Source organism: Leptidea sinapis, chromosome 31 (assembly GCF_905404315.1).
Source record: "Leptidea sinapis chromosome 31, ilLepSina1.1, whole genome shotgun sequence".
NCBI classification, from domain to species: Eukaryota; Metazoa; Arthropoda; class Insecta; order Lepidoptera; family Pieridae; genus Leptidea; species Leptidea sinapis.
The window spans coordinates 5,649,922-5,667,133 of NC_066295.1; the positions used below are offsets into that span (position 1 = coordinate 5,649,922).

Sequence of the window (17,212 nt, forward strand, 5' to 3'; positions counted from 1 at the left end):
CAGACGTTCTTTTACCGCACAGCTACACACTACACACTTGGTTGATTGAAATTTGTAAACCTGTGTTTTAATACGTGAGCTTGACGACGTTACGAGATTAGTTGTTTATTTATGCAATTTAAAATTACCCTCACTTTATAACTTTTTTTAATATTACAAAACTATGACACAAATTAGTTTAATTTAGAACCTCATGAGTGATGGTTACGCACTGTGGTTATTAGTTCTTGTGAATGATGATGATTCTTACTCACTTTAGAAAACTATTCAAAAAGCCGAACATCCTTCAATGGAATTGTCACAGCATTCATCACAAGAAGAATGAAATTATTTCTCTTATCAATAAATACAATTCTTCTGACTTCGCCGTTCAGGAGACATGGCAGGGGACTAAGGGATCTCACTTTAGGATCCCGGGTTACTCATGTATTCGGGACGATAGGACTGGTGGATAGGCTGGTTATGAAAATAAGGGACAAGACGAGCAGGACGTTCAGCTGATGGTAATTGATACGCTCTGCCCATTACAATGCAGTGCCGCTCAGGATTCTTGAAACACCCAAAAATTCTGAGCGGCACTACAATTGCGCTCGTCACCTTGAGACGTAACATGTTAAGTCTCATTTGCCCGGCAATTTCACTAGCAACGGCACCATTCAAACCGAAACACAGTAATGTTTACACATTACTGCTTCACTTGTTGTTCACTGTTGTGGTACCCATAATCTAGCCGGCATCCTGTGCAAAGGAGTCTCCCACAGTAACCACATTTTTGCCACTGCTATTAGAGTTGATAATATTTCTTTCCTCTCCATCTACATTCCTAATCCTAACCATCCTCTCCTTTCTGAATCAAAATGCATTATTACCAGTCCTCCTTCACCTATCAGCTCGATCCAATCAACCGCGTACAACGTAGAGCAGCTTGAATTGTCGGGGACCCAGTGCTCTGTGAACGGCTGGATCACTTGACGTTGCATAGAGGCGTCGCTTTATTGTGTGTCTTCTACCGCATTTATCATGGGGAGTGTTCCGAAGAGCTGTTTAACCTGATTCCTGCCGCCGAATTCCACCTTCGACCACGACACGCCACAAGTTAGGATATCATCCCCACCATCTAGATGTGTGGCGGTCCTCCACAGTGTGGTTTTCAAGGAGCTTTTGTCCTCGTACTACAGAGCTTTGGAATGAGCTTCCTTGTGCGGTGTTTCCGGGACGATACGACATGGGTATCTTCAAAAAAAGCGCTACACCCTCCTTAAAGGCCGACAACGCTCTTGTGATTCCTCAAGTGTTGCAAGAGAATGTGGGTGGCGGTTATCACTTAACACCAGGTGACCCGTACGCTCGTTTGTCCTCCTATTCCATAAAAAAAAAACCTATCCTTATTTTAGATGACTTTAATATTCATCATAATTCTTGGGCATGTTATTACTATGACTCTATTTCATTTTCCTTCGGTGACCTTTATGATGAATTAGATTTAGGTGTTTTGAATGACGGGACTCCTACTCGCAGAGTCCCTCCATCTCAAAATCCAAAGACTGCAATTGATGTCTTAATAACTTCTCCTTCCCTGGCTTCTAGTCTGTCCTCTCTTCTTCTCATGATAGTGATAATTCCACTGTCATTCTCTCAACTCCTGACTCCCTTTATCCTAATCCTAGTGCAAATCTTCCTCCACTCCCAAAATTGAGATCCCATTTTAATTGTAGAAAAAAAACACAAGGTGGTATTGTTTGCAGATGACACTTCACTTATATTCAAAGTGAAAGGAAGCCAAGTTTTATTTGACGAAGTCAACAATTCTCTATCTGACATCGAGTACTGGTTTAGCGCCAATAACTTATTGTTAAATAATCATAAAACCAAATAAATATTAAATTTACAGCGCCAAATGTCAAAAATGTAGGTGCGAATATTTTATTAAACGGAGAGGTGGTAAAACCAGCGTGAGAAGTAACCTTTAGTTATTTCCTATGGTATATTGTTATGGGGCAGTGCGGCCGATATTAATACCATCTTTGTGCTGCAGAAGAGGGCTATACGCACATTTTATAACCTAGGTCCTAAAGAAAGAGAAAAATTTAAAGAAATAAACATTTTGACTGTTGCTTCTCAATATATTTTTGATTATGTAATGTATCAGAATTGATTGTCATGCAGTTATCTGTATTTTCTATGCCATTAAAATAGTGTGTATTTTGCGGAAAGGTCATCAGAATTTAGCCAATTTCAGGTCGAGGTATGCTGTCGATATCAACGGTGATATATGTCTATGTCAAGATGATGTAGAAATGTCGAAACGTACGTAGATAGAGCTTAGAATATTGTAAGGGTTTTTTTCATTGTTTCGTTTGTGGTTTCAGAGTTTGACGTAAAATAATCGTGATTTAGTAAACATGGCGGAGGAACTCAATGTTGATAGTCTAATTCATAGGCTTTTAGAAGGTAAAATATACTTAAGTCATTTACAAAATGTTTTTTTACGATCTCTAATCGTTTTGCGATAATATAATGTGAGTTACGTGATAGGATTTTAAAATTGCATACATATACTGGAGTGTTAGACGATTGAAACGTCTAACTCATATATTTATTTATTAATCGATTATGTATCCATTATTCTGAATCTGATATTGTAAAAGTTTTTGAATCACAGAGAAATTTATTGATTTTACTGTTGATATTGATACACAATTGATTTTGTGCTTTGTAAAGATGATGATGGTTTCCATTCCTATCGCAATGAGATCTCCCACTAAATTTCCTAGCTAACATGACATTGTGTATTACTTTACTGGTTCATTTCACTTTTGTTATGCTGCGTTGTGTGGGTTACTTCAGTGTTCAGGCTGCAACAGGAGACTGCAAGGAGAAAAGGAAAATTGAAAGACATCTTTTCAGGAGAATGTATGATAATATCCTGAGTTATAAGAACAGTAACATGCTAGATTTTTCAGTTAATTTTAGTCGTTTTCTTATAAATTTTGTATTAAATATTCATTTCATCCTTATGATACTTCACTTTAACTCTTTTATTGAAGTATATCCATCATTTTGAAAATCATTTAAAATGATGAGTATTCAAATTTGTTAGTACTTAGTAGAATTATGTTAACCTGTTAGGTGCATTACAATTTTCCATTTGTGTTTGTATCCATGCATAACCAATTTTTACAAAACCTACATTTTACAAAACACACTTTTCCTATCTGTCATGTTACTATATGTGGTGTTGCTTGTAAACTAAATTACATTATGACAGTCAGAGGATGCCGTCCTGGGAAAACAGTGCAGATGTCAGAGTCAGAAGTGCGTGGACTGTGTACAAAATCCAGAGAAATATTCCTGCAACAACCAATATTATTGGAATTGGAGGCGCCACTTAAAATTTGTGGTAAATATTTTTGTATGTTGTAATGCAACATAATAACCTCAAAATGATATACTTTTTACCAAGTTATAATCACTAACTCATTTGCTATTAAAATATATTATATTTTTGAAACATCTAAGCTTGCTGTAAATGTAGTTATAGTACAAGTCTGATATTATAGAAGTGTTTTGTATTTGTCAAAAGAAAATATGCACTCTGTATGCTTATAAAATATAAGTTTCACTTACATTAATATCTTTTTAAATAACATTTTGTATATTATATTGGAGGGCTAGCATCCTTATCATGTATCAACATGGTCTGTTGATATCATTATTCCCTTACAGTAACGGGGTCCTGACATTCCAACATTGTTATTTACTTTAGTAGCTCTTATTAAATTTCATTTATGTCCACAATTCATTAGCATTAGCACTCATAGTAATAAACTTAACACAGAGAATCTTTACATGATTAACTTGTCAGTATTATTGCTTCAGCAGTTGTCATAATAACTATTTTTTAGCCAAAGAATAATTTTACTCTATCTGAAAAAGGAATTAGAGACCTTGAATTAAACAACATTTACTGTGTGTTGTTTTGCAGTTCCATTTTAATTTTTGTTTTATGATAATATTGTATTGGAAACAAATTAAACATATAAATAATAATATATTACATATATATATATGTAATAGGTTATTCTAACACACAATTGTAGTGCCCATAGTTTAGGTTTTTTGCTGATATAGATGAGCAGAGAAGCACATACTTGTTATTTCTAACGTTCAGTAGTTGTAATACAGCACTCTATGCGATCTATCACACAGTGATTCACCTCTTATCAGTCAATATATCAAACTGTAAATCTGCTTCTTACTTTATTATACATATTTAATTCTATCAATTTATCATTAAAAAATGTACATTGCATTTGAATAGAGAGAATTGTATGATGATTAAATGATAAACTGATAGAATAAAATAGTATAAAACGAATATCCAATGTATGCTTAAATCTTTAAAACTACACTACAGATTTTGATGCGTTTTTTTTTCTATGTACAGTAACATCCATTGGAGTGGAGAAATACTTGTTATTTTTGAGGTTTCTAATGTGATGTAGTACATGATACTTATATTGCAAACACAGGCTGAACCCTACGAGATTAATCATAATAATGTACTAAGTATTGTACACATTGAAAAGGTCTACAGAAAACTCTGCTGGTATACAAATGGTATATGTCTATCTCTGATGGATATCCCACAATAACATTTGTTTGTCATTTACTTTTTACGACAAATAATGGCTAATTTTCGAAGCTTTTTTAACCAATACAGCATTTATCATTATCTAATTAAAGACCTTAAATATATTATTGATTTTATATAGATCTATTTGGCCCGTTACAGAATATGATTTAAATGAATATTTTCGAAGATATTACAGATTTAATAATTGCCGGACGTAGCGTTTGCGGCGATCCGGTCGGCCGGACGGCTGGAGCGTGCCTATAAAATAGCGCTGTAATATATTAATTGTTGTAAAAATAAAATAAATAGGTATGAATGTAAATAATAATGTCGCTTCATTGTGTGTCTTCTATCGCATTTATCACGGGGAGTGTTCCGAAGAGCCGCCGAATTCCACCTTCGCACGACACGCCACAAGTTAGGATATCATCCTCACCATCTGGATGTGTGGCGGTCCTCCACAGTGCGGTTTACAAGGAGCTTTCTTCCACGTACTACAAAGCTGTGGAATGAACTTCCTTGTGCGGTGTTTCAGGGACGATACGACATGGGTACCTTCAAAAAAAGCGCGTACACCTTCCTTAAAGGCCGGCAACGCTCCTGTGATTCCTCTGGTGTTGCAAGAGAGTATGGGCGGCGGTGATCACTTAACAACAGGTGACCCGTACGCTCGTTTGTCCTCCTATTCCATAAAAAAAAAAAATAAGTAAAAATGTAGTGTATGAATTTAGATATTCCAAAGATAGCAGGAAATCTTCATGGTTTAGGGAAAGAGAATTGTTTTACTCTAAATTTAACGCGTGCGGGCCACGGGTAGTAATGAATAAATCAAAATTACTGGATCATTTTTTCAGTGAATGACATAGGCTGTATATTTTATACCCGTCCGAAGCCGGAGCAGGCCGCTAGTGTATAATAGAAGCAGATTTACAGTTTGATATAATGATTGATTGATACGCGGTAAATCACTGTGTGATAGATTCGTGTGGAGTGCTGTATTACAACTACACAAATAAAATTTGAAAACAAAATTTTATAAACGATGCGGTACTCGAACGACCTCTCGCGTTCTGTGTTAATGCTCTTCCAACTGAGCTAACCGGTTGAGTGACGTATCGTCATAAAATCTTGTATGCTTTGTTCAACTCTCGGTTGCGGCTTCATCTACAGGATTTACTTAACAGTTGATAACCATGAGATGTCGCTCTTGCAAACAAAAAAAAATTGTTTTCAAATTTTATTTGTGTATTAATCCTAGAAGTGAAAGTTATTACCTTAAAAATCGATGTCAGCACAAAATCTAAACCACTGATTTGTACTAGTTTGCTCATACAATCATATACAAGAATTTTTATTCAAAATAGGACTTAAAATCACGTATTGGATGTCAAAAACTACCACCTATTCGAAATAGTATGCCTCAGACCTAAGAAGAGTGGTTGCAAAAATCTCAGCGCTTTTTTTTTTCTTAATTTAGTTACAATACTTATATATTTTCTTGTAGTATATTAAAATGTATAATTAAACGATATATTCCCAGTACGTGGTATTATTAATATAATATTGCAGCTGCTTGTTTGTTCTCTGTTGCAGGTGATATTCACGGTCAGTACACTGACTTGCTGCGTCTCTTCGAGTACGGCGGCTTCCCGCCAGAAGCCAATTATCTATTTTTGGGCGACTACGTAGATCGCGGCAAACAATCTCTGGAAACCATATGCCTTTTGCTCGCTTATAAAATCAAGTATCCCGAGAATTTTTTTCTCCTCCGCGGGAATCACGAGTGCGCGAGCATTAATCGTATTTATGGTAACAATCTGTTTATCTTCAATTCATAGTTTAGACTTGTTAGTGTTGTAAGCTTGTAAAATTATATACCCAGACCTTAATGTTTTTGTACAGAATCAAGTTTCACATGTTTATATGATTGTTATAGGTTTCTATGATGAGTGTAAACGTCGCTATAACATAAAACTGTGGAAGACCTTCACAGACTGTTTCAATTGCCTTCCTATTGCTGCCATTATTGATGAGAAGATATTCTGCTGCCATGGAGGACTTTCGCCAGATTTACAGGGCATGGAGCAAATTCGAAGGATAATGAGACCAACAGATGTGCCGGATACTGGTAATTAATGTCTTGTATACTAACTTTATAACATTGTACTAAACACTGGTCTCATGCCCTAATGACGTTCTATACACATAGGCAATGCACGGCATACAAAAACAAAGTCGAAATATGGCACATGCCATCAATTACACCATAATTAGCTTCAACTGCTAAAGGTATACATTACTGCGTTTACTCCAATTATTTAGAATATTATTTTTCAATAGGCAGCAATGTAAACATTTTTTCAGTTTAAGCTGCGTGTGATTAATTTAGAACCCGATTTGGACAGTGACATCAGTGGAGTAGCAGTTAAGTATTTTTTTAAGCCCTGACGAAAAAGAGGGTTGCTGTGAGTTTTACGATTGTCAGTCTGTCCTTATTTTCTTATCCATCACCTGTTAAGTTGCAGGTTTTTTACGTTTTTAATCAAAAATCAGACTCATAAAGGCGAAAGTTTGTATGTTGATTTGTTTGTATATTTGTTACTCCTTAACGTTATAATGGATTTGGATCTAATAAGTTAAGGTAACCTATACCTAATGAGAGAAACAAACACTCAAATAATATAATACTTCTAAACATAATTCTACATAAAATAATTTGGTAAACTGGTTCTACATAAAATAATCTCGTATACGTAATAGCTGAAAAATATTACCTTTCCAAAAATCCTGAGCGGCACTGCATTGTAATGGGCAGGGCGTAACAATTACCGTTAGTCGATAGAGTCGTTCTTTTTATTGTATTAATATTATGTTAATACAATAAAAAGAGCGACTCGCGCACAAATCATTGATCACTGGGCCTTTATGAAAAAGAGCGACTCTATGTTTTCATTTCTGACCGTGTGCTGGTCGGGTCCTTTCATCCGTCTCATTCTGACAAGCGGGAGAGAACGGGATGTGAATACTTGTCAATAATTGCACAATATTTAATGAAAAATAATCGTTTTACTTATTTGTTTCACAACAAAATAAACTCACCGGAGATAAGTCACACCATCTTTTTTACGTCGTTAATGCATTATTTGGGCACTTTTTTATAGCACACTTAGGCTTGGTGATTGAAACACAGTTGAAACACGAGTAAGCAGAAAACTGTGCTTACATTGTCTTTATGCCCACTTTCGCTATTCCGCTATCAGACTATGAATGATATGTCCATACGTATATAGAATGTCATTGCTGTATAAGAATGATATCCAAATGTTAATAAAACATGTAGAAGTGAGTATTTCTTTTCCGATATTCTGAACTTACCAAAAATGTATTAACTTTCGAGATTAGAGCTTAGGGGGCGTCCATTAATTACTGTTCTAGAGGGAGATCCCCTCTCCCGAAACCAGACCAAAGCTTTCCAAATCTCACATAGGGTCTTGGCAAGTATCATATAATTATTTTTCTAGCAGAAAACGGTGAAAAATTTGTACGAGTCTCCGTGGACCGAATTAGAATAAATTTTTCCTTAATTTTCAAAAATATGATATTAAATAATTTCATCAATTCGTCTTTGCTAATCTTCAATAAAACTAATAGAACAAGTTGTCTCACGGAATATCCAAATTACAATGGGGCCCCATATTTAAGGATTGGCGAATAGACTCAGTTCTGCAGCATACTCAGGTTAAAAAGATTAGACAATTAACTGCACTGACGAGACAAGCAGGACGTTGTAGTACCCATAATCTAGCCGGCATCCTGTGCAAAGGGAGCCTCCCACCGGTAAACTGACATAGATACGGCGCGACTAGTAATTATTTTCATAGTATTATGTCCTACTATGAGGCAATCCAGCCGATTTTAATACTTTCTTTGTGCTGCAGTAGAGGGCTATTCGCGCTATTTATGTCCTAAAGAATAATTGACAGCAAAATTAATATCTTAACTGTTTCTTCTCAATATATCCTTGATAATGTTATGTATTTGTATTTGCTAGAAACTGCCATAACCATAATATTAACACCAATATTTTTAGCGGCGGTCTCCTTGAAATTTATATTTAAGTCTGGGCGGAGCGCTAGGGTTGGTACAAAGAAAAATATTGTCGACGCGGACGTCGCGGCGTAGCTAATTTAACTCGTTCAGTGATCAGTCTCGGCGGCGTACGGCGTGACACTCAACAGTTTTGTCATCTCAAGATTGCTTATCGGCCGTGTATGTGTGTGTGCGTCAATTCGGGAACTCTAGTATGAAGTTAAAGTAGTGTTCTGTGTTTTACTATAAACGTCGAACACTGTTTTAATATAAACGTCGGTGACGGCGTGGTCAAATCGATTTTTAGGGATATAATCGTTATAATTATAATTGAATATTACAGGTCTCCTGTGTGACCTGTTGTGGTCTGATCCAGACAAGGACGTGCAAGGCTGGGGCGAGAACGACCGTGGAGTGTCGTTCACGTTCGGACCTGATGTCGTTAGCAAGTTTCTGAACAGACACGACCTGGACTTGATTTGTAGAGCCCATCAGGTGAGTGAGGGTCATTGATACTGCCTGCTCAATACAATACAGAGCCGCTTTGGATGTTCACTGAACCCGATAGTTTGAGCAGCATTTTTATTCAAAATTAGGTTTGAAATACTTATTGAAAGTCAAAAACTACTGTCCATTCGGAAATTATTGTCTTAGAACTGAGAAGAACGGGCGCAAGATACTCAGCGGGCTTCTTCTTTGTTTTTTTTTATCAAATTTACAATTTTAATAGCTTGACGGCGGTCGTTCTGACAAACAAATTTAAATGTATTCTTTGAGGGACGTATACATTAAAATAAGAGGAATCTCAAAACATTTTATATTGTATTAGTTGTGCCCGGGCCGGCGGACGTGCCTCCTATGTGGAGGTCAAAATTGGGCGGCGGCGGCGTATACTGCGTCATAAAAATGGCGGCCGAAATGACTATATGAAAGCAATTAAATCCCAGCAATAATTCAGTATGTAAAATTGTAGAAGGTAAGGTAAGGTAGGTCGGTACGATTTTGAAAGCATATAGCACTTAGAAACTCAAATTACAGGAAGAAAGTAATTTTTAATTTTACTAAGGTACCTCGCGAACAATTCTTCATCATTTTATTTGCCAATTTCTAAAAAGACCCTTCAAAACTTGATCTGGTGCTATTCGATTTTTCTCATCCAACTTTTATCCTTCACACTACTTATGTTTTCTGTTCAAAAATACTTGTATCAAAATTGCAATGAAATGCCTTCACAACAATATATAAAACATGTATAGGATAAAACAAGGTATGAAAGTAGCTTGCGTCGACAAAATGTGTCTTGTAATTGTTGTTCTATATGTTAAATGTCAAATATTGAAACGAATTCTTATCTCTCTCGGATTTCATTGATTACAATTAACTTTAGGAAACCATTGAAGAGCCCGTAGTGACCGGTTTATACCGTTAAGAGGTGAGCGTACCCACCAAGACCCCACGCTCGTTTCAATATAAGATATATATCACTCAAATTGAAACTGTGCTCTGACAAATGAATTGGTGAATGAAAAAATCCGTAATAAACCGGTTTATTGTCCACAATCCTAACAACCTTACAAATAAACTTGGTTATAAAGCTATACCTGAGAATAAACCAAAAATATGCAAAATTTTGACTACATCACTGACAACACTGTCATTACAATGATAATTATGAAGATTCCGACTGTCAAGCAGCCTTGCAAATAAAAAAATGTCTATTTGCAAATTATCTGGTATAACTTTATTCCAAGTTTATTTGTAAGAGACTAAGAAAGCAAGAAACGTAAAGTTAAACAACTTCCATATAGAGGTGAGTGATAAATGTTACTTCAACGATCCGGAACTCACGGACATTTCAGTATCGACTGTTGTTTGACTAACAGCTGTCACTGGACAAGTGATTACGAGTATTAAGTAACAACTAGTATTTTGTCACAGCTATAATTATGTGGTTTGTTTGTAGGTCTGTTAAATTATTTCTGATTCAATAATAAAATAGTTAGGCTCAGCCCTTCTTTTAAATGAGGGATAAAAAAACCCCGTTTACTTATACTGACTACTGAATATTTATATTTCTGATATTTTCGTCAATAATAAATACAATTCTTTCATGCATTTATTTAACATACTATTTATTTAGATAATATATGTATGTAGGTTAGTAAAATATAAAAGTACATTTCAATTAAAACCGTTTTTATTTCTAGTTATTAGGTATCTACTTATTATATTAATTTCTGATATTTTTCGTATTCGTATTTATTCACAGCTAGTATATTGATAATTAATTGATAGTACCTCTAAGAAATATATTTTCTTAATTACTATCATTATTTAATATATCCTTGAATTATTTGCGCGCAATTTTAATAATGTACTATATACTATTGAATCATAATAATAATTATTATTACATCAAAATTATTTAAAAAATTAGGTACTGTTTTACCACAATGAACAGAACTTTCGAAGTTACCTCTAAAGAATATACTACATAAAGTAGATGGCGCTAACATCAGACAGTCACTAGTTACCGAGTATCACCACCGTTATTAAAGGAGCTCTACGGAACTATGACCACATTGGAATTGAAGTGTCTTTTATTGAACTGGAACGACAGTCACGGTGACAGTAGAGTAACACAAAATAACCTGTAAATGAATGTAGTGTGAAAGTGTTTTGGCAGGTGGTTGAGGACGGCTATGAATTCTTCGCTAAGAGGCAGCTAGTTACATTGTTCTCAGCTCCAAACTACTGCGGGGAGTTCGACAATGCCGGTGGCATGATGTCGGTGGACGAGACACTCATGTGCTCGTTTCAGGTGAGATGCGACCAATACACATACATTAAGTGATAGAACCACAACAAAACAAATTATGAAACTCAATTATTTATACTAGGTTGTACATGTCTACAATTTGTTACTAGTTCGGGATTCGTACCCGCGACGTCTCGGGTTCCGTCCGAGCGCTCTTACCAACTAAGCCAACCGTTCGAGACCCGTATCGTTCATAAATTTTGATTACAAATTTGTACATGTCTACTAGTGTACATCATTTTTTTTTTTATGGAATAGGAGGACAAACGAGCGTACGGGTCACCTGGTGTTAAGTGATCACCGCCGCCCACACTCTCCTGCAACACCAGAGGAATCACAAGAGCGTTGCCGGCCTTTAAGGAAGGTGTACGCGCTTTTCTTGAAGGTACCCATGTCGTATCGTCCCGGAAACACCGCACAAGGAAGCTCATTCCACAGCTTCGTGGTACGAGGAAGAAAGCTCCTTGAAAACCGCTCTGTGGAGGAACGCCACACATCGGTGGCGGTAATTACACTTACATCATGCATTATTTACAACATATTAAGTGTTCACGAGATATATACGCGCTATATGCAAGCTAAACTAAATATGTAATATTATCAGCTTCTCTTTTGTTTCTTGCACTTGTAATAAGTGTAAGTGTGTAACTGTTTCGGAATGTCGAATGGAGCCTGTTGATGTTCAGCCGTCAAATATTTAGTACTTACATAGAAACGTGGATTATAAGTGTGGGTATACTGGAGCACTCGGAAAATAATCACGTCATACGGATTTTGAAACTACTCTCAATCAGTCTTTATACAAACTCTCAACTCTCGTACATCTGAACCAGTTTTCGAAACACTTCCTTCCAGTCTGCCGCATACCGCCACTTCTACGGTCTTCTCGAACACTGTTTAACTCATCCGATAAAAATCCTCTATCCTGTTTCATTTGATTATATATTTAAGGGAATAAAAAGAAGTCGCACGGATCAGGACTGTAACTCCTCACTATCAGCCTCTGGTGACCCGTGACTTTGATCAGTGTGGTGTCCAGGAATTACTTTTTTTGAGAGCCGAGTACGCGGGCGCGTGTTAGTGGCATTATACCCCGGGGCCTGGCATTCAGTCGACTGTACGTTCACGGCAGTCAATACTTCTGGCAGGCATTTTGTAGTATACCATTCGGCGATAATTAAGCTTTAATTTCGTAATGGAATCGACACTAAATACCCCGTAACCAATCAAAATGTTATTTGCACTTCTCGATCGCTTCACTGTAGACGTTCGTTCTCAAATAGCCAAATTGTCGACTGACGCTTTTTGTCTCCATCTTACTGATAAGTCCAGGTTGAGTCACCTGTCACATGTGGTAAGTGCGCCGACACCAGCCTGCTTCAAATTTATTGATCATATTACACACGGGCCAGCATCTGAGCTTCGGTGAGGTCGTGCAGCCCCCTATCTATCGCGCAAAGATGCTCGTGTAGAATGTAGTGAACGGTGCTCGATTGATCTGTTCGATGTTAAGCGGAGGTAGTTAGTTGATTCCACATAACAGTGGGGCAAAGGGCGTAGCTAGGATTTTATTAAGGGGGTGGCAGGCTTAGACAAACCAATAATATAATATGTAAGGTAAATGCGAATCTATTTCAACTATTCAAAGTACAATCTTATAAAGTTCGCCTGCCAATGGAATCAAGTTTTTTGTTTTTGTTTGTCAAAAGTTTGTTTGCAACACTCGTTTTTGTTTATTAAAGGGCTACCTACGTAATATTACTTCTTATAAGTATGTATTCTTGTATTTTCTGGTGTGTTTGTGTAATAGAGCAGTCAGGTCTGAGGCGTATATTTTAGAACGTTCTATAAGCGATTTTAAAATATGAATTTGAATAAAAGTATTTGAGTTTGACTATGACGCTGGAAATACATTATTTTCTTGAAAAATATCAAATATATATATATATATATGATTTGTTTTGATTATAAGTATTCTATAACTAGCGGACGCGACAGACGTTGTTCTGTTGAAAAAAAACTCTCGCTGATGGAATTTCGTAAAATCCGATTCCGTTCTTAGCTGACCTCTACTCGACGAAAGGAATATTCCTACCAAATTTCAAGTCTACGCCTTATGGTTACAGAGATATCGTGATGAGTGACTATATACGTGGAAATCTCTTATATATATATATATATTGACCATGGGAAATGGATTTTCAAGATTCAGACCACAAACTATCAAGAATTGGCCTTGAGATTGAATTGAAAATTTGAAATTGAATGGTCATGGCAAATGCAAGACGGATCGGAAATTAAAGATTTGCGGGCTAACTCGACATGCAAAATGTTCATGAAGTAGTTGCTGCAGATCATGAAGAATTGCTATTATCATTGCTGCATTGATCTCTTCATGTCGTTGTTCCTCCATGGTGCCCATAAAATATAATTGTTAAAATGTATGGTGTGCATCTTCGAGAGATTGCAATGATCCAATTCGATAGTGAATCTGTCCTTGTATCTACAAAATCAAAAGCAAAGTCCGTATTACTGATTTGTAGACACTTATTAGACGCAAACAACGTCCATCGACCCAATGTGAACGGTAGTATGCAAGCGGTAATCAGAACTGCAATCGTATCGAAACGCTGCTCGATTCAAATCAGTACTTCATAAATTTCTTCTTGTGCGTCGAAAATTATCTAGTTGTTGATCTCTGAGGTTTACTGGCTGCCTCGCTTTGCTCTTGTGATTCAGAAACACAACGTTGAGCCCATACTAACGCGGTGCTTTTTACCTGCAATTTCTTGTTCTTCGTCAGCCCAATTCGCAATGTTCCGAACCCTAGTTGCATTACGTCTATGTCGGGAAAGATGGCACAATAAGCTAATAGAAACTCGAAACAAACACACCCACCCAATGACATTCTATACATCTTATGTATAGAATGTTATATTACGTCATTGTACCCACCAGTCAACTTGAACAACATGACGTGCACTGTCAGTTGTATTTTATTACTCATGTAGCGTGAAACTAACAAAAAACTTCATTGAATTTTTTCTATTCTCGAGATTTCATGAAAATGTCAATCCATACAAAATGTATGAGAAAATAAATGTTTTTATAATAATATTTTTTTGTGATTTTTTCGATATTTTATTACTTATTATCCTATTCCGGACTAAGAGTAACCCAAAAAATCAAACAACAGAAAAAATGGTCTTGCCGTTCTTGAGTTATAAATGGTGTAACTAACACGACTTTCTTTTATATATATAGATGGTAATGGTAGGGATCACACAGCGTTGTAAAAAACAATAACCTTACATTACATATTGTTCAACTCAGCAATATAAGAGGTGTTGATGAATGTGTTACATACAAATAAAAATGTGGGGCACATTTTTATTTAGCTCTCCAGAATCCCTCAGACTAACATCAAGAGAGGACTGCCAAAACTACTTATCATGTTTGTTTGATGAGAAGTCCCAAAATACAGCAACTTAATTAAGTTACTACTACAAATATAGCAGAAGATCATCAAACAAAATCGCATTTAAACTTTCAATTAAATTGTAACTAAACTTTGAAAACTGTTATTTTATAAAACGCGAAGACACTTTTATGAATTGATTTATTTCTTGTACTAGACATTTTTTGCTTTGTTTGTAAAATAAAATGAATGCTCTCTGTACACCACACACTCCCACAGATACTGAAACCGTCGGAGAAGAAAGCCAAATATCAGTACAATGGCCTGAACAGTGGCAGGCCGGCAACACCTCAGCGGTCACCTCCCAAGAAGAAATAACTGAGAGTTGGGATCCAGTGTACGGCACAGTGAGAGAGATGCTGCAGACCGTATGATGTTATCATTCATTGTAAACTACTATGTTAGTGTAGTCATTGGAAAAAGCCGAATAAAATGTTGCGTTAAATATTTTTAATTTCTATCTTTATTGAGATACAATATTTAAAGATGATTTACTATTATTTGTGTTATTAACTGTTTATTAGGACATGCCTTATGATTGTGGCTTTTTTCGATCCCACATATAGCCTTAATATTTTTGTTTTATGTAGAGAAAATATTTGTAGTGAGTGCAGACAATGGTGATGCTGGCATTGGCCGAGAGCATCATGATCTGGTGACATGTATGAGTTTAGTGGATCGAACACCATTTTGAGTTAGTTGTTCTATAACTAATGTGCCTATAAATATAAATTATAATAGGTCTTAAGTAAAATTGGTTGATTGACCTCTATTAAAATTGTATGTTTTGATGACAATGTTTTATGAAAACTGACTCATCTCCTAAATTATTATTCTTTTGTGTTCATTGTGATTAACATATGAGTTGAATTGTCCCGTGGAGAAGCTGGCCTAAGAGTTGATATTAACATGTGCCCTGTAGTTATTAAGTGTTTACTTTTATTCTAGTACTTCATTGTAACTCATTACAGTAGGGAGTGCGAGGTTCCCAGTGAAATTTATGTTGACAGACAGTATTACTCTTATCATAAGGTATACATTTTCAAAATTATGTGGCTTGTAGTTGTGATTTTTCCAGAGGCTTATGTAACCGTAGCACACCTTCTAATAACTTAATATTGACTGTAGGAGCAGTGTAGTCCTCGCAACAACAGTGCAATTATTATAATATTGTTTAAACAATGAAAATTTTATGTGTTGTACAACTTTATTTTTATTGATGTTTAAATGTCAAATACGAATCAATAATAAATATTTCTATTCAAAATGAGATGTTTATTTTTGTTTTCTTTATTTGCATTTACAGGCAGATGTATTTTCTTATACATACAATTAGTTGTTTTAGAGTAAACTATATTATTATACTATACAATAAACTTCAGCGGCTCTACAATTTATTTAGTTTATTAATTGATTGACCTGTTTATTGAGAATATTAATGTATTTTTTTCTATTGGTTTATCTATTATTTAAATAAGATATTGTAATACATGTTCACATCAATTTATTTATTTTTCCTATGTATTGTATTAGAGCATTGTTACATTAAAATAATTTGTTGTTTCTCGGGTGTGTACAATTTTCTGAAATATAAATTTTATCAAAAAGGTATTCTATTCAATTCTTTGTGTTAATAATTGTTATTCTTGTCACTTGCAAATATGATTTGTAGGTGGGAATTAATCACTGAATATAAACACTCTATTCTAAGTATCTTAATATCTAATATATAAAATTCTCGTGTCACGGTGTGTGGGACCGAACTCCTCCGAAAGGGCCTGACCGATTCTCATGAAATTTTGAGTGCATACTGGGTAGGTCTGAGAATCGGACAACATCTATTTTTCATCCCCCTAAAGGTTAAGGGTTTTAAGCAATTTTTTTCTTTAATTTTTTTGACAGTTTTTTTTTTAATTTGTTTGATTATGAGTCAGTATTAAAAAATACATACAACTTGAAATTTTCACCCATCTACGATTAACAGTTACTTTTGTATCGCGATTTTAATATTGGCAATACAACGTTTGCTGGGTCAGCTATATTTTTATAAAACAACAGCCTCATAAATTGTTTAGATTTGAAAGAGCGACATCTCAATTCAATTTCCTAATATGCAATTATTGGGGTTGAGCACGTAATCAACTGTAAAGTAGATCCTGTAGATGGAGCCAACTTGAGAGTTGAACAGAAA

General features: G+C 35.5%; 1 protein-coding gene across 1 annotated transcript; it reads left to right on the plus strand.

Annotated features, from left to right (window-relative positions):
- Window positions 1–2,301: 2,301 nt before the first annotated feature.
- On the plus strand, window positions 2,302–16,288 carry LOC126974121 (serine/threonine-protein phosphatase PP1-beta catalytic subunit). Its single transcript, XM_050821546.1, has 7 exons — window positions 2,302–2,451; window positions 3,269–3,400; window positions 6,230–6,445; window positions 6,573–6,764; window positions 9,069–9,220; window positions 11,412–11,546; window positions 15,241–16,288. The coding sequence occupies exons 1-7, from the start codon at window positions 2,403–2,405 to the stop codon at window positions 15,337–15,339; spliced, it is 975 nt and encodes a 324-aa protein (XP_050677503.1). The 5' UTR covers window positions 2,302–2,402; the 3' UTR covers window positions 15,340–16,288.
- Window positions 16,289–17,212: the final 924 nt, after the last annotated feature.